Here is a 22,116-nt window from a genome sequence, read left to right as displayed (position 1 = left end):
TAGTGACACATTTCAATTTCCAGATAGTGCTATTTTATTAAAATGGACAGTTTGGTTGACTTTGATAAAGTAACAACAGAGCCACAAAACTACCTGGTATCCTTGAGAGAAATAGGTACCAAGTAATATCATAATTAAAACTAGGCACCTTTTACCAAGAAATCAATATTAATAATCCTTCAATCAGTTCCATGCTAATAAGAGGCTCTAAAATATCAACTGAAAAGTAAAAACTTTTGGGGAAAAGCATAGAATTAGAGTAAGGGTACAACAATGAAACTCACTGGAGCATGCTCAGATCAAGGTGCCACAATAGAATATCTTTGGAGTTGTTATGGAAATAGAAAGGGTAGGGATGAAGAGGTGGCTATAAAAATCAGAACTTAAAATATTAAAGGGCAAAGTTGGTAGACACCACAAAATAAGGAAAAAATGAAGAGAAACTAAAAAGAAAGAATATTTGTATGTTGTTTTTTTACTTCACAGGAGTAAGAACATTCTGCAGAGCAGTTCTTTAGCAGAGTAATGGGAGGAAGAAAGCAGGATAAATCAGATTCTAATGTTATTGTATTGCCTTTAAAATGCAGTTATATTTGTGCCTTTCTAGGCTCTGCCTATGTATGATCTGTAGAATATGCTGCAGAGCTTTCTAAATCTAGAAATATATTCAGATAAATTCACCTAACTTTATAAATCCACCAGTCTAAAATAATCATCACCATCATTTCCCCCTGTGTTCCAGAGCAGCCCTACAGCCCTATACCCATTGCCTTTAATCAGCTCTAGTTTATCCAGCATAATACCTGTCAGTACATAACAATTCGTATGGGTAAGGCAACTGAAGGGATGTTGCTAGTGAACTGCAAGATGTTGAAATATGGTAAATTCTAATTAAATAAACTGATAGGGAAGCAGCTCTTTAACAGGAAACACACTTTCCTGTGGAGAATCCAGGAAGTGAAGCACAAATCAAAGAGAATCATTGATCAGATGTAGGGTGGGGGTGGGCACATTTCATCAGCTGCAGACACTATTTTCAGTGAAAACACTCTGTGGAGGAAAGTTTATGTTGTTGATGCCACAGATAGAGAATAACTAATGACTGGATTTAAAACAAAGGTTAGTCAAAATAAGTGAGAAGGGAGCTGCAAACTGGAAAATGCTTAAAATAGCACATTAAAAATGTTACTTGTGAAGTCACAATCACACTAAGAAACTGAAGGCAATACTCAGAAGTGAAGTTTTTCTGTCACCTGTTTTTCTTGATGCACTTAAAGCAGCAGTTTTTCAAACCTCTTTTTTTATAACAGCAGACAATTTCAGATATACTGGCTCCTAAAGCCCAAGCAGATTTCAGCTAGAAAACATGCACACAGTCTTGAAGAATCAGTGGTTGTTGTGACGTGGGGTTTGTGATTTCAGCTCTCTTGACATAACATGCTGGAGACAGTTCTCTAGTAACAGCTCTTTATTAAAGTGAACAAGACTGAAGACTGAGGAGAGGAAAGCTACATTTATAGGGACAGGGGACTAGCTAGGAAGGGATACATTTTGGAGGGAACAATATCAAGCAATCACAGTGCTGCCTTTTGGAGGAAACCAATAAGACAGAGGATCCAAATACAGCAGCTTAAATGAACCAATAGTAGCTGTACCCTCTGGAACCAAAAGGCAGTTACTTTATCCTAATGCAAATACAGACAATAATAATACAGATATAAAATCCTTTGACTCAATACACAACACCCCTCCCCCCCTAGTGAGCACAGCAGACGTAATCCCTCAGGTACTGTGGGGTCCTACAACTTCTACCTGATCTCCTGACAACAGGTGTTGCAGGTTCTGGATTGGGTGTTACCTGTGGTGGAGGGGCTGCTATAGGGGTTTCATCAGGAACAGATGGAGTCCCAGACATCTCAGGGTCCCCGACCTGTACCTCGTCATCATGAGGACTAGCAGACCCTGGTTCATTTGCTGAAGCCCCTGGTGACTGCACCTCTGGGCCATCTTCACTCTGGTCTCGCAGCTGTGCGTCATTAGCCAGGGATGAATTATCTGACTCCTCCCTGCTGAGCGCCCGGCGCCTCAGCTGATCTATATGTCTCTTCCAAACTTGCCCATTTTCCAAGGTCACATAATAAGACACAGGTCCACTAGCCCGGGTGATCACACCAGCCACCCACCGCGGACCTCGTGAATAGTTCCTCACCCAGACCAGATCTTCAGGGGCGAGATACCTTGTTGTGTCAGTCTCAGCCTGGGGGGTTGCTCTTGAATTACGGTTTGGCATTTTATCTGGGTGGACATAATCCAGCACCGTTACCAGTCTTCTACCTAAGAGCAGCTCGGCTGGCGACTTGCCCGTCGCAGTACACGGCGTCGCATGCTGCAAAAATAACATTCGCGCAATGCGAGCCGACCAGTTACCCTCCATTAAGCGCGCAATGGATTCTTTGGCTGTTCTTACCATGCGCTCAGCCTGCCCATTGGAGGATGGGTGAAAGGGCGCGGATGTGACCCCTCTTATAAAGTTATCAGCCAAGAATGCCCTGAATTCTTGGGATACAAAAGCTGCCCCATTATCTGATACAATGGTCTCAGGTAACCCGTGGGTAGCAAACAGCTGCCTCAACACCTTGATTACGGCAGCTGATGCCATGCTAGGGACCATCGCCACTTCTAACCATTTGGAATATGCATCAACGATAACCAAAAAGACCTTCCCTTGGAATGGCCCAGCAAAATCTATGTGCAGCCGGCTCCAGGGAGTCCTGGACTGCTCCCACCAGTGGACTGGTGCTCTGGCCACTTCTGGCCGCACCTCTTGGCATGCCTTGCATGTTCGTACCCATTGTTCTATGTTCTGGTCCATTCCAGGCCACCACACATAACATCGGGCTAGTGACTTCATCCTGACCATTCCCGGGTGTCCCATGTGAAGCGTCTCAAGAACCCTGTTTCTCAGTGGTGCTGGGATGATCACCCTATCTCCCCATAGGAGACAACCCTTATGCATGGACAATTCGTGCTGCCTTGTCGCATAAGGCCTGAATTTTTCTTCATGCGGACCACCTGGCCACCCCCTCCCCACCCAAGTGAGCACACGGGAGAGAACAGCATCTTTCCTCGTTTTCTCAGCTATATCCGTAGCTGTTACAGGAGCCCCCGGAAGTGTTTCTAGCATCATAATGTGCTCCGCCGGAGCAGGATCCTCATTGCTCCCGCCAGGAAGGGGCAATCGACTCAGCGCATCAGCATGGCACAACTGTTTCCCCGGCACATGGGTCAAGGTGTACTGGAACCCATTCAGGAATATTGACCAACGCAACATTCTGGGGGAGAGAATTTGTGGCGTTTGTTTGTTTGGGTTGAACAACCCTAACAGTGGTTTGTGGTCCGTTTCAATGGAGAAATGGCGACCGTACAAATAATCATAGAACCTTTTGATTCCGGACACAATAGCCAGTGACTCTTTATCAATTTGAGCATAGTTGCGCTCCGTGGGCGACAACGTACGGGAATAGAAAGAGATGGGCTTTTCCGACCCATCCGGTTCCCTATGACTCAGCACAGCCCCCAGACCGTATTGAGAGGCATCACATGCCAGGACCAGCGGCTTTGACTCATCATAATGAGCAAGGACGCTCCTGCTACTCAGCATTCCTCGCAAGGAGTCAAAAGCCTTCTGCTGCTCCCGCCCCCATCGCCACACTTTCTTTTTCTGCAATAGTCTATGTAATGGTTCAGCTACCGAAGCTTTCTGGGGTAAGAACGAATGATAAAAGTTAATAAGTCCCAGGAATGACTGCAACTCCGTCTTGTTCTGTGGTCGTGGTGCCTCGATGATGGCCTTAATCTTAGCATCTGTGGGGTGGATGCCTGATGCATCAATTTTAAACCCCAAGAAATCCACCGTTGGCACCCCAAAACTGCATTTTTCCTTTTTCAGCTGCAACCCCACCTCCTTGAACTTGAGCAACACTGCACGGACACGCGCAACCAGTTCCTGTGGGTCTTTTCCAGCAATCAAAACGTCATCAAAAAATGGCAAGACCCCCGGCAGACCTCTTAACAGGCGTTCCATGAGCCCTTGAAAAATCCCTGGGGCCACACAAACTCCGAACTGTAATCTGTTAACTCTGAACGCCCCTTTATGTGTGACAATAGTCTGTGCTTCCGCTGATTGTGGGGTTACTGGCAGCTGTTGGTAAGCTTGTGCCAGGTCAATTTTGGCAAACACCTTGCCCCCAGCCAGTTTAGCCAACAGATGTGATACGACCGGAATGGGGTATGAGTTTCCCCTGAGTGCCTTATTGATAGTACATTTGTAATCTGCACAGATCCTGACTTCCCCATTTGCTTTAAGGGGTGTGACGATTGGAGTCTCCCACTTAGCAGAGTCCACGGGTGAGAGAACTCCCTGCTTGACCAATTTATGGCAAGTCGCCAGCCGAGCTGCTCTTAGGTAGAAGACTGGTAACGGTGCTGGATTATGTCCACCCAGATAAAATGCCAAACCGTAATTCAAGAGCAACCCTGAAACGACAACTCTTCCGCTCATGGTTTCCGCCACAACCTGGGCAACTGCCTCGGCGATCTTTGTGCACTGTGCAGGCCTGACGCACCGACTCGACCCCACGGACTGGGCTCTGGCTCGGAGTAGCCTCTAGCTCATCCATGGCATGTGCAACTTCTATCTGTGGCTTAGTGGCCTTGCGACTGGCATCAAGCTCCTCTCTTTCATAATTCTCCGTGGCGGTGGCCTCCTTCAAGGCTGAAGCAAGGGTAACCTCTTCTTTAGCCACGATGCGTCTTCTGGCTTTCTTGCTGCTCAGACCCCCAATAAACCGATCCAGGAGAGTCTCTTCCAGATTTTGGAAGCCGCAGTGCTGAGCGAGCTTCCGGAGCTCAGCCAGAAATGTGGATACAGACTCCCCAGCACGCTGCTGCCTCTTATGGAACTCCATCCGCCGGGCTATCTTGGTCTCAGTAGGCGCCAAGTGGCTCGTTAGGCAGGCAAGAATATCTTTGAGAGATGTTTCACTCAGCTTCGCTGGAGCAAGCAATGCCTTGGCCAGCTTGAAGGTCTCGGGCCCACAGTAGCTCAGGAATGTGGCCCTTCTTTTGCTGGCATCGGTGATCCCTTGAGCCACTGCAAAGAACTCGAAGCGTTCGACGTAGTCTTCCCACGTGTGGGGCTCTGATGGCTGGAAGGGCTCCAATACCCTTGGACTCTCCATTGTCCTAGCGGGCAGGGTCGTCTTCTCAGCTGGCCAGTGAGTCTTGTTCTCAGTTGCTATCCGGACTCTGAGGCAGGGCTGTGTTTAACCGCTCCTCAGCATTCCGGATCCCATCCTCGTCGCCAGTTGTTGTGACGTGGGGTTTGTGATTTCAGCTCTCTTGACATAACATGCTGGAGACAGTTCTCTAGTAACAGCTCTTTATTAAAGTGAACAAGACTGAAGACTGAGGAGAGGAAAGCTACATTTATAGGGACAGGGGACTAGCTAGGAAGGGATACATTTTGGAGGGAACAATATCAAGCAATCACAGTGCTGCCTTTTGGAGGAAACCAATAAGACAGAGGATCCAAATACAGCAGCTTAAATGAACCAATAGTAGCTGTACCCTCTGGAACCAAAAGGCAGTTACTTTATCCTAATGCAAATACAGACAATAATAATACAGATATAAAATCCTTTGACTCAATACACAACACCGGTACTCTTAAAAAGATTCTGAGAAGTATCAGTGATGCTTCAGACATATGTTCTCTTAAGGCCACACATTAAAAGCCTAACTCTGGCTTTTTGCTGGTCTCAGATCATATCTATATGTCTTCCTAACCATAAGAGATCTATTTATCCATTAGCAGCTGGGTGACTATCTAATGACCAAATCACATGGGTGGGTGCAATCACATAATCTTTCCTATGGAATCAGCAGTGAATATCTATGCACACACAGCACCACCACCAGTGTCCAAGTGAAAGAAAAATCAATAAATTTAAGTGGAAATATGAGGACTGATGTTATTCAAAACTCTTTTGGCATGTATTTTATATTCTAGACTCTGGTTTACAACAAATGGATTACATACTGATATGAAAAAGCATTTATAAAGAGATTACCAGGACTTGTACCTCCTATTCATTCTTCTTTTTAAAACTTAGTCTAACAGTGGCCAGTTTCCGCACAAAAGGTGATGTGAGAACAACTATATTTAGCACCCTCCCCAAAGACAACAAAATGCCACCAACACTAATGGAGGACAAATCCTACTTCAACTGCTCTTAAAACCAAAGATGAAATTTTAAAAAGCAAAAGGTAAAATAATGCATATTAGCATACAGTACTTAAAAACAAAGCACAAAAAGTGCAAACTCAAAAGCATCACTTCTCAAATAGTAATTTCTTTTAAGTACTTATATTGCACGTGATTATTCAGATGTGCTTTCCATGGCACACACACACACACTCTCTCCACGCAGCCAGCTTTATGCATTATTTCCCTCATTTTACAACTGGGCAACTAAAGCAGAGAAAGCAATCCCTCCCCACAAAGTCACCCTATTCATCACTAAGCTAAGATCTGAACCCTCTTTCAGTTCTGTCATGAGATTCCTTGAACCCACAGTACTCAAAGTGATATCATAGCTTCTAGAACCTCTACCCCTGCTCCAACCTGAGAGAACTGTCACCTTCCTTATTCATCAGAAGAATTTGAATTGTAGGCGGTGGGGAAAGGTAGCTACCACATCCTCTTAAAGTCCTTAGCTCAGAAGCAAGTACATTTTTCGTCTCCCTTGAATGGCTGAGTGGAAGAGATGCACAGAATAATGTTTACAGCTCTAAGTGAGACGCTTCTCAACTTCAGAATTTGCTGTACAGATAATCCAAGGTGACTAAAAACAAGACCATTTCATCTGTCATAGCCTGAAGTAGCCAGAAGAGCTGGTGAGAGAACCTTCTCGTCCTAGGTCCAGGGTGTGGGAAGGGAGACACCTATGCAGTTTATCCTCTCTACTGCTTCCAAGTTGCGACGAACTTATAGAGGCATACAATTTTCTCCAATGACAAACTTATTCAATAGTTTGTTGTTGTTTTCTCCTTCCTGTGAAGCTCAGGAAGCCATGGAAATTAGTCCTATAATCTGAGAAGTGTGCATTAATTTATAATCTGAAAAGAGCTCCGCACCAACAGTTTATGCTAACCACACATTTGCCATATTTGAAGAGTAGCATCAGTATAGTTAAAATCTACATAATAGGAAGCAGCTTACACAAACAACTTATCACATTTTACCCACAACTCTGCATTGCAACCACATACCCATGTAATCTCAGTGTTTGAGGTAGGCCCAAAGTGAGTTTGGGGAGTGAAGGAAAGGAGACCCAAACCTTTTCTGAATCAAAGGGAATATTTATAACAGAAACCAAAAATTCCCACACACAACACTTTTTCATACTTTGCAAGGCAAAAGGAACCAAATGAGAGAAGCTGTACTTTGCGAGAGGAAGAAAAGAAATTCTCTGTCTACAAGTTATCACCCATCATTGCATGGGGTGGTGCCAATAGAAAAATCAAAACAACTGACACAAAAGTACACCTTTTTAATACAGAGCAACATCCTCTTGAGACAAATAAGTTGTTTTGCTATAAAACTTCAGCTGACCAGACTTTCAATTGCATAAGATTGGCACTTTTAATACCTGAAGGAAACTAATTTAATTCAGTTACCTTGTCACTGTCATCTGTACAGATGTGGTCTTGATGGATTAACTGGCACTGGAAGGAAGCACCACCACCACCTGCAAGTAAAGAAAGGGAAAAAATGCATTTGAAAACACAGACCATATACTCAAATCTAGCTATCATGGCTTCAGTCTTTATGATTCTAGTACAGGAGGAAGACATTTCTTCAAGCACTGCCAAAACATTTTCTCCAGATTAACAATGTATACTTGTTCATTGACTTAATATTTGTATTCCAAGAATACACAAGCACAAGTTAAGTGAGACCTTTGTGCAAAGATTACAGAACTAAGTTCTGAGATGCGGGTAACCTAGTTCAGAGAATCTGCTCAGCTTTTAAGGCTCAATGGAGGGGACTTAAGGGAAAGTTGCCATTGCCTCCTTGCATCAGCCTATCTTCACAGAGTTGTTGCCAGACTAAAGCATCAAGTACAAATGTTAGCAGATAAATAACCAAGTGTCATGCCTCGCATGAGTTTCTCAAACTGCTATGAATTTAACAGTGGCCAATTTCATTTCCAATTGACAATTTCAATGTAACTACTTAAGCCAGAGTGAGCCAAAGAGCACAGAACCTCTGCCATTTATTCTCCCTCAGCTTTTCGATAAAAGTCTATTCACCTGTTTCCTTTGTCACTTTCTAAGGTGTAATAAAACAGGGGTGGGTGCACAACAAGAGGTTGGCATGTGTCTTACTGCCAATACATTAAGATACACGTATATATGCAGTAGTGGAAAAAAGCTCATTTGTTTTTTTAAACAGACACTGAAGCAGCTCAGATGGCAAGGTACAACAAAATACCTTTACTGATTTTAATGTATGCATTTATTTTATTTGTATATATGCACTTAACAGTATTGGTAAACTTGTGCTGCTTAAAAATACAATGTATACTTTCTGAAATCACTAAATATAAAATCCTACAGGATACTGTCTCCACTCTTTCCTCTCCCCTTTCCTCTATAGCAATACATGAATGTAATGTAGAATGCTTTACTCTTCAATAATGGTATAATATGCCTTTTATCAGGCCAAAGTGAGTGGTGGTAGGTAGGGCCACCCCTTGCCCTCTTCCTCTTTCTGCACCACCCTTAGAGGAGGAACAGAGATCTGAAATTATAAGCTAGCATAGGGCTTCTGAAATTAGGCCAAGGACGGCACGAAATCAGGTTTAGGGTCACATGCTTACCCCTATCTATAGGACTGCTCTGAAAGTTGGCAATATGCCTCTTCCTTTTTGCATAAGATCAGCCCAAGGCAAGTGGCAATAAGATCTAATGAAAACACATCGTATGCTGGAAGGCTATAATAGACAGTTATGTATATCTTGTGTGTTACACGGGTCAGGTTAGATATTTAACAGGTTACAAATATGTGGGAGAATAGTAACTAGAAGGATAGGCAATTTTATTATAATACTAAACATAGAACTTTAATACTGAAGCACAATTTCTTCTCTGTGGCAATCTGTATATATAAAAACCTATTGGAGAAGTTAGACCAGTTCTGAACTGCATGTGTATGTTCATCCCTTGCAGACAAACAGACAGACAGACAGACAGACAGACAGACAGACAGACAGACACACACACACACACACACACAAAACTACAGAACAGCAAACCCCAAAGCCATCAACATGAGGCAAAACATAGCCAGTCGGTCATTGATATGGCTTCTTTGAACTGAATCTGTTGCCAAGGTATTATTTAAAGCCAAGTATTTAGACTGTCATATCCTTAACACTACATATGTGACAATCTACTTCTAGAGGCCACAGTTTTGTGTCCATGCTGGTTTCCCCAATACCATAGTGTAAATGAGGTGGTCTTTTCCTGGACCACCTAATGTCATAAGCTTTCAAATTGTATAAACATGTTTAAATCTAGACGCTATAAGCCACTCTTCTTGCTTTGAATACTTATGCCCGGCAAGAATTTCCCTGTAACATGAAAGCTTACACTCCCAACACACTGAAAATTATACAGACTGCAGTGCTTAACAGATTTTACCAGAACATTCTTCCAAGTACAGTATCCTTCCTCTCAAAACCTAAAATAATGTTTGCTTTACAGACACTTCCTATATAGGCACCCTCACTAAATGGTTTAAATCCCTGCTGAAAACCTGTTTATTTCAGAAAACCTACCCAGACATATAATGTCATCTATATTGTTTTTAAAAGATTTTCTGATTTTATCCATATTTTGTTGATAATTATTTTATGTATACTTGTGAACAGCTTTGATGATTTTATGAATTAATAATTTTATTATGTACACTGCCCTGAGAGTTTTCCAGTTGAGCAGTCTCTCTCTCAAAGCTTGGCTTTCATTTGGTGTGCATTTTTGTTTTCTTCAACTGCATTTAATTTCAAGTATTAAAAAAAAACTATTTCAACCAAACTGTTGAAGAGGAAAAGGAACATGATGTTTTAAAAGAGCCCTTCATGCTTTCTTCCACCCATACACTTGAAATGCCACTGCTAGCCCATGAAGCTGGAAAAAAATAGCTTGTAGAATGTCCCGCAGCAATTGCTACTAGTCATATTATGCCACAGAAATTCTTTTGGTTTGGAGTTCCCTTTTCCTTCCCTTCCCTACATCACTGCTCTTTCCCCCCTCCTTTTCCTCCCTGATCAGCACGAAGTATGGAAAAACAGTGTTCTGTTATGAAGCCACTATTCTGCATTCAGTAAAAACATGTCCAGCCCTACCCAGTACTTGGCCTCTGGATGTTGTTTGTTCATGGACTACAGCCAGTTCACATCATTTGAAGCCTGAGCCATCTCGCTAGCAAACTAGCTGGCTTTACCACAGCTACTGGAGCACAGTTCCTGTCATGGCTGCACAAAATATATGGGGACACAACAAACTGCTTCTGGCAAGCCCAAGAGCTTGCACATGCCCAGTGGGATTTTGGCCTCGTTTTTCTTCAAACAGCTTATTCCCATCATGCCGTATCACAAGCTGCTTTTGCAAGTCCCCTCAATATTAGGAACAAAGCTTGAAGTGCAACAAGGAGGGCTGCAATTTAAGAAACAGATGTCCAAAGCCCCCCTGAATGCAGCAAGCCACTTTCCATGTTCTCTAGATCCTGACTGCTGTCTTTAAAGGAGCGTGGTTCCACCTTATTTATAAGTCAATGTTACAGCTTTCCATTTAGAATACTTAACATTTTTCACATTCAGGCTACAGGAAACTAGTTCCCCAGTGGTTCCTGGTGGGCATTCCACAGTTTGGGATGGTGCCTTCCACTTCCCCCTTATGATTAAGCAAGTTCCTTGTTACATTTGATACTTATTTTGTAGCCAGATTAGCTCTGCTCTGAAGACTTACATAGAAAGCTGTTTTATAGTGAGTCTGATCAATGGACCATCTAGGTCAGTACATGCAGATCTGGCTTCCCAAAACAATGCTTTCCCTGGAAATAATCTGTTAGGCAAGCATTCACATAACAAGTTGACAATTTCCTATTTCTAATTGATTCCCAACCATGGAATTTTGACCCCCCCCCCCCAGCAAAAAACTACAAAAATGGAAAAACTCAAAAAATGCTCTGATTTGTGCGGTCACTCCTCCTCCTATGAATTTTTTAATAATATTTTTTATTGATTATACACATTAAAACAAGACATACATAACATATTATCCCCCTTCTTCTACCCCCCACGGGCCCCCTCCTGCCACGAGAGAGTCCCATGCAAAGTGGACAGTCGAAGGCGGTCCATTTTATAATTGGGTTTGTCCCCTCCCCCCTCTTCTCCTCCCCAGAGCCCCCTCCTGCCACCAGGAAGCTCTAGAATGACAAGGGAAAATGAAGGAGGGTGTCCACCCAACTATCTGTCCAAACACATCTTGTTAACTTTACACAAAAAAGAAGAACCCCCCCAAAAGAAAAAGAACAAAGAAAAAACAAAGAAAAACAAAAAACAAAACTATTATAATCATTAATTATACATAAACATTGTTTAAGGGCTTCCCCAACCTCCCCCGTTCCCTCCTCCTATGAATTTGGTTCATGAAACAAAGCCAGACAGGACAAATATTTATGAACAAGTCAGGTGAAAAGAGGAAAAAGAGTTCTTGTGGTGACAAATTACCGGTACGGTACATCAGAAGTGTTACCAATTTATGACTGCGATGAAATGGACTCTGGGTATGCAAAAGCTTATGACATATAAACCTGTGAGGTGCTACAAAACAGTTGCTTTCATTTCAACGCACTTCAAAAGTTATTTTACTGTCTGTTCACATATATTCACATTAGTGATATATTCACATTAGTGGCTTGAAAGTGAGTGAGAATTCTGGCAGAGATAAAGGAGGGGAGAGGCAATTAAGTTTGAGGGAGAAAGTGCAGTAGTCCCCCTTTGCTATTTCAAAGCACCCCCTGTTGCAGGCATTTTGCAGAAAGGAGGGAGGGACTTGGGTGTAGCAGAATGAGCAGTTCCCCCCCAGTTATATCCAATACGGATAAGATTTGCTGTGGAACACTCTTCCAAGAGATTCAGCAGGCACTCTTACTTTTGACTTTCAGGTGTCTCTTGAAGGTTGTTCTTATAACAGTAGTTGTATAAAGTTTTGATTACCCAGTAGTTTAATCGCTTAAATTATTATTTGTCTTGTTTTAATGGTATTTTATGTCTTTATGTTGTACACAACACTGATATTTTATGATGGTGGTACAGAAATACTTTATAACCAGTGGTGAGATGGGTGGTGACAACCCACGCAGGATCACATTTCTCCCGTACAGGAGAATGGGGATTTTAGAACAACATAAGCAAAGTTATGCAGAGGGGTGGGTGGGGATGGCTGCCAAGGGTGGGGGGAAGGAGAGAAACTGAAGCCTGAACTAGAGAGAGCTAAATTAGAAATGATCAAAGCTTACATATCCTCAGTGGAATTTTTGACACTATCTTGCCAATAGCAGACCCCCCATTTCATACCACGAAATACTTGGGAAACTACCTTACGATGGGCGATTCCTATTTAACAGACAGAACTCCCCTGCAGTACACTTATACCGATCAAAATGTATTTTTAATACTCTGACTTCAAACATTCACATAGGGTGAGGAAACAGATTTGTATTGTTGCCCATGTGCACAACTCAGCTGTCATGCACCATCTGTGAAAGCCACATCTATGTTGTAGTACCACCATTCTGTATTTAGGTGAGCGGGAAAAGTTTATACTATTTAGAATTTTGTCTCCACTTGACATTTTCAATTTTTATATTTATCATTTTAATTTTTAGAGAAAAGATGAATACAGTCAAACATAGTAATACAAAATAGCACCTTCTTATATGTACATTTCTGTTGAATGGGAGAGGGGGGGGATGCAGCTGGTGAACCAGACCACTCCAGCATTCATTCATGCAAGTATCTATATATGGAGTTCATATGGTATACCTGAAAATGTCCCATATTTTACATTTTAACCAGCTGCCTCTTTTAATAATAGCAAAAAATAATAATCCAGAAAACTATGCTCTGTGCTCCCATGAATCATCTCACCTTGAGCACTGTCATAATAAACTCTACAGAGGAGCCTCTTCTGTTAAAGGAATGTCCTGGTCAAGTGGCCCAGACAAAATATGCCATAGCAATAGAATGCACAGTTCAAAACAGGAAGCTGACAATTATTTTTATCAGTACATACAGACTTTCCTTCTAGCAGTTATAACATTAGCTCAGGGGACCTCTAACTAACTTGCCATATAATAGCAATTCAACCCTGTTCAGAAAACAAGCTACAAACCTAAACGTGGACAGCTAGAATTGGCTTCATAGGCAAAATTTACTTCGACTGTAGACATAGGGTCGTCATATGGGGCAGGGAGAAGTACTCTAAATAGGCCAGAGGACTCTGGGAAAACAATGTAAAAATAGAGGAATGGGTGCACATTGTTATGATGCAAGGAAATAATCAGGAAAGTACTGGTGTGAGGTAAAAAGAACTGATGTGGACGTTACTCCAGCTGCAGAAACATTGAGGGTCTCTAGGGACATAAGGAAGTGTCTTATACAGAGTCAGACCATTGGTCTATCTAGCTCTGTTGTCTACACATGCACTGACAGTGGCTCTCCAGGACTTTAGACAGCAATCTTTCCCTGCCTATCTACAGATTCACTTTAGATATTCATTAACTTCTGGCAATACTTCAGAGTGCTAGATTTAGTTTACAAAGATCTAAAAGGTCTAGGACAGGGTAATGAAGAACTGCCTTCTCCCATACAAGCATATTGACTAAGCCAACCAATCTTTCACCTACCAGTAGTTGTCCCTGCCTTCAGAAATCAGGTTAGTCAATATCAGAGAGGGGGTTTCCATTCCTTCTAGGGCCGTGCGATAAATTGCCATACCTTTATTGACATCATGGTAGGTGTTCCAACAAGAAAATATACCGGTGAAAAAGAAGTGGACATTTAACAGCTTCCCAGGGGGTAGGCCTCCTCCTCCTCCTGGGAGAAAGAGGCCGCTTGTTCACCCTCTCCCTTGCCTGAAGATGGAGAGTGTGCTGCTACAGGTTCTGTCACCAGGGCTCCCTTCGCCTTCACTGGCAGGGCTTTCTCAGCCGGGAAGCACGAAGGCTCTCGCCCCCCGGCCCAGCAAGATCCCCAACTGGTGTGCACACATGCCAGAGGGACAGGGGCTTATTTGCACACCTCAGCCGGGGAGCGCAAAGCCTCCTGCTCCCCAGCTGAGGGAGCCCAGATCCTCCTCCTGCTCATGTGCAAGCAGGGGAAGGATCGGGGCTTCTTCAGCCGAGAGCAGTTACAGTTTAACAGAGCCCCCATCCCTGGCTCGTGCGAGCCAGTGGTGGGTTGGGGGTTCCGTAAATCTGCTTGGCTGAGGTGAGGGCAGCCGTGCACTCCTCAGTCAAGAAGTTTAAAGAAAAAGAGGGAGGAACAAGCTGTATTGGCACCTGGCTGATGCATCTTGATTCTCACTCTGTGCTGGCATGAGGGGCAAGCTGTGGTGGCGGTTTCAGTCAGCGGTATATCATTGTTGAAACCGCCACAACTCTGAGTCCCTCTGCCTCCAGCGGCCAGCTGAAGCTTGTTTCTCCCTCGCTGCGCTGGGCACTAGAGAAACTCAGGAGTGACGGCAGTTTTATTAGTGATATACCACTGAGTGAAACCACCATCATGGTCTGCCTCTCATACCGGTCCTGGGCAATATATTGATATGTCGCCCAGGCCTAGCAGAGTGGGCTCTTTTGGTAGTGCCACCACACTCAAAAGTGCAGGGAATGGCAGCCCAGGTAGGGCTTTCTCTGTAGCAGCCCCTACATTGTGGAACCCTGTCTACAAAGGCGCATCCAGTATTTTTGTTGTAAGGATTTCGCACCTTTGTTTTGTGGGACACACCTCTTCCTCTCAATTTATACAGTTTTGTTCCATTTGGAATAATTTTCTTAGCAATGGTTTTAACTTTTTAAAATTGTGTATTTTATTGCTGTAATCCACCCTGGGATCTTTTGTGGAGGATGGGCAAGAAGGCTTATTAAATAATCTGTCTGAATATGGATATATACCACTTCTGAAACTAGACTATGCAATCTTTCCTCTGCTGCTGTTCTCAGAGTTGATCACACTCTTTTTGCTGCTTCTCCAGTTCACATATCAGTTGCCTCTCTGCCAGCCCTGCATTGTAAACTCCAGCCGGTTGTTGTTCACCTACTCCAATTACTGCCAAGTGAAATAAAACCTATAAGGCTGCTGAAAGTTGTTCTTTCCAGTAAACGGAGCAACTAATTGGAAACTGCCAACTACTTGAATGCTGTTTTCATTATAAGACAGTTGGCATCATTATTGCCATATTGGCCCCAGATAATAAAAAATACCAGGCAACCAGCTGTTCCTGTTGTCCATAATAATTTTTCTGGAAGTTCACCTGAGAATGTATGGTTTCACCTTAAAGTTAATACAATTCTCAATATGTTCCACAATGTCAAGACCATTCTATGCCATATTTGAAGTCGCACAATGAAGGAGGGTACATTTTTAAGCTTATAATAAAGGATATTGTTTAAAAAATAAAAGACATGGGTTTCCAAGATCATGTACCATTTTTCCTTGACAGGTTGTGAGACCTGCAAACTCACCTCCAATATAATCAGTTACAGTGGTACCTCTACTTACGAATTTAATGCGTTCCGAACGCACATTCGTAAGTCAAAAAAAATTGTAAGTCGAATCCCATAGGAATGCATTGGGAGAAAAAATTCGTAAGTAGAAGCAACCCTATCTAAACATTCGTAAGTAGAAAAAATCCTATCTAAACCGCATCCAAGATGGCGGACGGAGCTCCATTCGTAAGTAGAAACATTCGTAAGTAGAGTTATTTGTAAGTAGAGGTACCACTGTACTATATGCAGAACTGAGTATATCTGGTAACTTTACATGCTGGACTGCAGTATAAGCTCCACATGTCTGAGCGTAACATTAACAATGCATGAATATAAGAAGCCCATTAGTTATAACATACTAGCTCATGTCAGTCTGCACAGCAGCCCATGTAGCTGAATGCATCTTTACTTCTCATAACTTGAATATATATAAGGTTAGATGAATTTTCTCCCTCAATCCTGCACTTCTGTTCCCCCAAAATGTTTTATTCATTTTGCCTACAATATTTTGACTAAAACCTTAGGTTATGACAAGTATTCTGACAAATCATTGTTTAAGTATTAGTCATGTAAGTGTAAATTATATATTCAGCAGCATAAAAAGCAACCCCCCCCCAGCAAAACCCCTTATTTTTGTGCACATGCTTGATGGGTTTTTGCATCAGTTTTTTTTTTGCTTTTGCTTTTTGCTTCTAAAAGTCAGATAGATGTTTATTCCCTTGACATCTGATGGGAGGGCGTTCCACAGGGATTGCGCCACGACCGAGAAGGCCCTCTGCCTGGTTCCCTGTAACTGCACTTTTCAGTGAGGGAACTGACAGAAGACCCCCAGAATGGGACCTCAGTGTTCAGGCTGAACAACGGGGGTGGAGACGCTCCTTCAGGTATACAACACCATTACTGAATACCTATCAATTTTCCAAGTGCTTGTTCATGACAACTGCAGAATATTTAAATACAGATGGCAGAATTCTTCACAACAGACTTCAAGTAGGTTAAACTCACAAGGTGACTTGCACCTTAAAACAGAAGTATATATGAACAAAATCAAGCAGGATTCTGTTGCCTCGCCTTGAGGATCTTATAGTGGATGGAAGTGCTTAGTACAGCAATTCACATTAATAGTCAGACAGAATGACATGCTACGGCCAAAATGAAAAAGTTATTTCATGGCCCGTCAAACATAAATTAACTTTCACTCTCCCTGTCTGTCTTGGTCTCGCTCCAATTAGTGAGCATCTGTCCCAGTCTTGTTTTCATGAAGGGCAATATTCAAGCTCAGCATTTACTTTTGCCTATATTATATAGATATTATATACACTTATCAGTACATGTTTTCAAAGTATTACGAATGTCACTAAAAACTTTTGCCAGTATGTTTGCAAAATACCCTGGTAATATTTTCTAATTTGTTTCTATTACCCCCATCCCAAAACATCTTAATTATTTAAAATTACAGATTAGTTCTAGATATACATTTCTATATAAAAACTCCTGCTGGTCTGAAGATATGTGATATAGCCACCTTGCTAAATTTAAACAGGTTTGGTTCTTGTCTGTACCCAGACTGCACACTGCCCAGGAACACCATGAACCTCACTTTCAGTTCCATGGAGGAAAGGTGGGATTATGCATGTAACAAATGAATCAATGAAAAGCTCAAATTCACTCACTGTATTTAAAAAAACAACCAATAATTTGTTTACATCTTTCAAGTCACTGTACTTCTTTTCTAAAGTCTGCAGGATTATTCCTCTTCTACAAGGTACAACTACAGCTGTATGCTTTAGATATGATTTCATTATTCAGAGTTCTGATTTTAGGACTCCAATCCCAGTATTCTGCTGAATAAACTGTTCACAAAGTGACTCTCTAGCTCCATTTCAAAATATGCAAAGAAGTGCAACCCAAGTCACCGGAAATGATACATAACCCCCCACCCTACCCCCAGGTCAAATCTTATTAAGGCCTTAAACTTGTGCCATCTGGCTACCCTCCCTCCGTGTAGAACAAAGCTCAATGTTCTGGGGTTTTTTATTTTTAAAAAAAATCTATTGTTGCTCTATTGGCTCACAAGAGCCAACTATTTTTAAATCAATTATACAGATGTGAATTTCATGGCAAGAAATTTTTAGATAGTTAATTTTATCTGTTACCTAAGCAAAGTTAGTATAAGTGGCAATACGTTCTAGAATGCGCTATTAGGCTTCAACTTATAATTAAAAAATCATCTAATGTTAATGTGAATATCTGAAGGGCAGATGTCCAGTAGCTCTTTTAAGTTGTAATAATTTAATGTTGGATTCATGTGCTGTAGAGGGAAATGAGGGGCATATGGGGCTCATCAACCAGGGAAGGTAGAATCATAGAATCGTAGAGTTGGAAGGGACCATGAAGGTCATGTAGACCAAGCCCCTGCAATGTTGGAATCTATCACCCAATGTGGGTATCAAACCCATGACCCTGAGATTAAGAGTCTCAGGCTTTACCAGTAGCCCATCTAGGAGAAGGATAACTCTGATTTGAAACCTCTGCTGCTTTGCAGCTATACTCATTCGTGAGAAAGGCTTTGTGAGTCATCCCCAAGAAAAAATCTATACCCGCTGCCTTGCAGGCGATCTTCGGGAGAAGAAAAAGCTAACAAGTAAACCGTACACAAATCCGGTGGAGTCCCTAAGGCAGTTTGATGGCACCATGTATGCCTCCTTCCGGCAACTCCTGCAGCAAAGCTGATGCCAAGTGTATTGCTCTACTTTCCTTTGCACCACACTTTGCACACCAGGGGTGTGTGTGTGTGTCTAGTTTACAGAGCAACCCAGGACCTCCATACACACTGCCCAGGCTTGTGCCCCAGAGAGGTCACTTCAGTGCTGCAACGCAGCAAATCAGTGTAGGAGACAGTAGTTGTGAGTTACCAGTTTCTGCAGGCACAGCAGGCACTTCGATTCTCCACTGCTTTGTCTTCAGCCCTAGATGCACACTCCATTGTCTCTCAAGACAGACAGATGCCAACAAAAATAACGTTGGATAGTTCAGTCGGTAGAGCATGAGACTTAACCTCAGGGTCGTGGGTTCAAGCACCATACTGGGCAAAAGATTCCTGCATTGCAGGGGATTGGACTAGATCAGGGGTCTGCAACCTTTAAGACAAAAAGAGCCACTTGGACCCATTTCCGAAGAAAAAAAATAAACTGGGAGCCGCAAAACAGGGACGTAATTAGAAATCAGAGGGCCCCATAGCAAAATTTGCTATGCCCAATCATCAATGCCCCAAAATGCCATAGAAAATTAATCAGGGCCCCAGTGTACCATAAATCATAATCAGTGCCTGATGTAAATAATAATTAATAATGAGGGCCCAATGTCATCCTCGTCATTATAAAAATAACTTTGGGCTTTGAGTTTGGGCTGCCTTGATTACTGGGAATGGGCAAAACTCTGACTCCCTTTTTAGGACACCTATATGGTTTCATGTGTGTTGGTCCCATCAAGTGAACTTACAAAATTTCCTCATATTGAATCAACCCATTGATTAATACATCTACCTCAATCTCCTGACCAGGCCGGCAGGAGGCCACAGGCAGGCCACAGGCAGGCCGCAGGCAGGAGCAGCAGCAGCAAACACGCGCTCCGAGCCCGCAAGCCTTTTCTGCTGCTGGGCAGGAAGAAGCGCGCCTGTTTAAAAAAATAAATAACTCCGACCCCGCCCCCGTGAGCCTATTGGCTGCAGAAATGCGGCGGGGAGGGGCTGATGCAGGGAGGGGGCCGACCACGCTCCCCGGGCTGCTAACGTCACCTTGCATCCTTTTTGCACAGCGCACGCACACAGCGGAGTTGTGGACTCCGGCAGGCGCCGTGCGGGGTGCAGGCGCACAGCGCGCCGCCGCCGCATGGCTCAGGCGGCGCATGGCTCGGACGCCTCCTCCCCTCGTATCCGCTCCAGAGCCGCAGCAAAGGTGTAAAAGAGCCACATGCAGTTCTGGAGCCGCAGGTTGCAGACCCCTGGACTAGATGACTCTCATAGTCTCTTCCAACTCTACAATTGTATGATTCTAATACCAAAAAATATTCCCTGGACTACTTACAACCAAAATAAAAAATAGACATAAAATTTAGCAATCAATATAGTAACCAAATGGTAAGGATTCCATAAGCTTTGATGTTGGTAGTTTGGTTGTCCAAGTATACCTTAGGCTTTATGCAGAAATGTACCCCAAAGGCACATCTAAACTTGCAGTGTGTACTGGTACAGAATTCAAGATAGAGGCAAAAAAAAGGTACAGTATGAGTATGTATTAAAATATTAGGTCTAACACAATGTTGATGCATTGTGTTGTGTAGTAGCAAGCAGAATAGGTTGCATTTTCATTAAAAGATGGGGTATCCCGTTTCTTCTAATATCCAACAAGGGGTATCCTGTTTCCTCTCCAATAGTCAACATACTGAGCTCATGTAATTAGTGGACTTGTGTAATTATTATCACAAGGGAGTAAGGGAAATGGCCAAGAAAACTCTGAGTAACTGTGGTATGTAGCATCTTAGACAAACCACTTTAAGATGTCACATGAGGCCTAAGCAATGGGGAAATGGGATCAATGAGCTGGAAAGTATAAACACTGCACAGGCTGGTTTAACAGTTGAATCATTTCTCCTCCCACAAGATACCCTGGGAATTGTAGTTCTGTGAGAAGGGATTATGGGGCACACTAATTCCCAGTGCCCTGAAATACTATTTCCAGACTCCTTTGAGGGAAGGAATGACAGTTGTAAAAAATATTCATAGTCAAAATGCTGCAAAAATTAAGTTCTTTCAAGTTCAAATGTGCCTTGACATTTCAAATCCATGAAGCCAAAATGGCCAGTTGCAAAGAAATTACAGTATCCATAACAGACCTCACTATTTAACTAAATACCAAGGTAATACAGTGGTACTTTGGTTTACGAACTTAATCAGTTCCGAAAGCCCGTTCTTAAACCAATGTGTGCTTTCCCATAGCAGCGGGGGACTCAATTTACAAATGGAACACACTCAACAGGAAGCGAAACATGTTCTTATTCCAAGGCAAAGTTCACAAACCAAAACACCTACTTCCGGGTTTGCAGCGTTCTTAATCCAAGTTGTTCATAAACTAAGCTGTTCTTAAACCAGGGTACCACTGTACTCAGAATGTGAGAGGCTAAGAATAAACCAAGACCTGCAAAGACATATTCTTTCAAAAAATGAGCACAATGAAAGGGACTCAGAGCAACAATATTCATGTAACACTATGTCACCTATTGAGGAGGAGTGTTTCAAAAACATGGGGACTTTTAAAGTGTAGCACTGTGACACACAGACCTGGGACACATGCAACACTAAGCTAAACCATGGCATAGCCTAAATGTGCAATTTCCTGGGCATAAAATAATGGTCACTTCAGATCCTTCTGTCCCCAAACCTCTGTGAGTAAACCCATGCTTTTGCTTAGTGTTACATCGAAACCTGGACTTGTGATATCTCTTGCTCTGGCCAAACCACAAGCTGTAGCCAAGGTTTGTTCTATGGCTTAGTGAACATGGCTTGTCTACAGGAGATAAACCATGAGCCCAGGTTTGGACATAATGCAAAGACAAAAACCGGCTTAGTTTACAGCAAAACAGTAGCAGTAGAGGAGCAAAATGACTGGAATCTTTGCTCTGGGAACTCACACATTCATTGGTTTGTGCTAAGCCATGGTTTAGCTTAGTGTTACATGCAAACTAAGCCAGTCTTCTGATGTATTCATCTGGGTAGTTTGTACTCAACCCAAGAAATCCCCAACACCCTGAAACTCATTTCCATACATATGATTACCCTATGGTTGCTCAAACAGTATCAATTATTTGCCACAATGTTATTAAGTTAAAAAAAACTTAATAAAACTGTCCAATTTATAAATTGCGGAAGGAAAGAGCCACTGCATGTAGAAATAATTTAATGCAAAGCTAATATCAAGCTGAACAGTAAATATGAGTAGAATGCTCTTTTATTTTAGTTTAGCTCTTTTCCCCAGAAGAACTGTATGTTTGTACCTAACATGTTTTGAGTTTGACAATGAATCATTTTGGCACATCTTACATAGTTACAATTCATTATTTCCTTTCTTCTAGAAAATAGAATAATCAGATGCCTGACCTATTAGGTGCATGATTAATGGCCAGGTTCAGACATCACTTTAAACCATAGTTAAGGGTTTAAT

General features: G+C 42.5%; 1 protein-coding gene across 1 annotated transcript in view; it reads right to left on the bottom strand.

Moving 5' to 3' along the window:
• RNF38 (ring finger protein 38) overlaps window positions 1-22,116 on the bottom strand; it is a 94,519-nt gene that overhangs the window by 39,693 nt on the left and 32,710 nt on the right. Inside the window, exon 2 of the mRNA XM_035140491.2 lies at window positions 7,741-7,811. Coding sequence (XP_034996382.2) covers window positions 7,741-7,811 — 71 coding nt within the window. The remainder of the gene's footprint in view (window positions 1-7,740; window positions 7,812-22,116) is intronic.

The sequence above is a fragment of the Zootoca vivipara genome, chromosome 16, assembly GCF_963506605.1.
Source record: "Zootoca vivipara chromosome 16, rZooViv1.1, whole genome shotgun sequence".
Taxonomy (NCBI): domain Eukaryota; kingdom Metazoa; phylum Chordata; class Lepidosauria; order Squamata; family Lacertidae; genus Zootoca; species Zootoca vivipara.
This window is presented reverse-complemented; position numbering and strand designations above follow the sequence as displayed.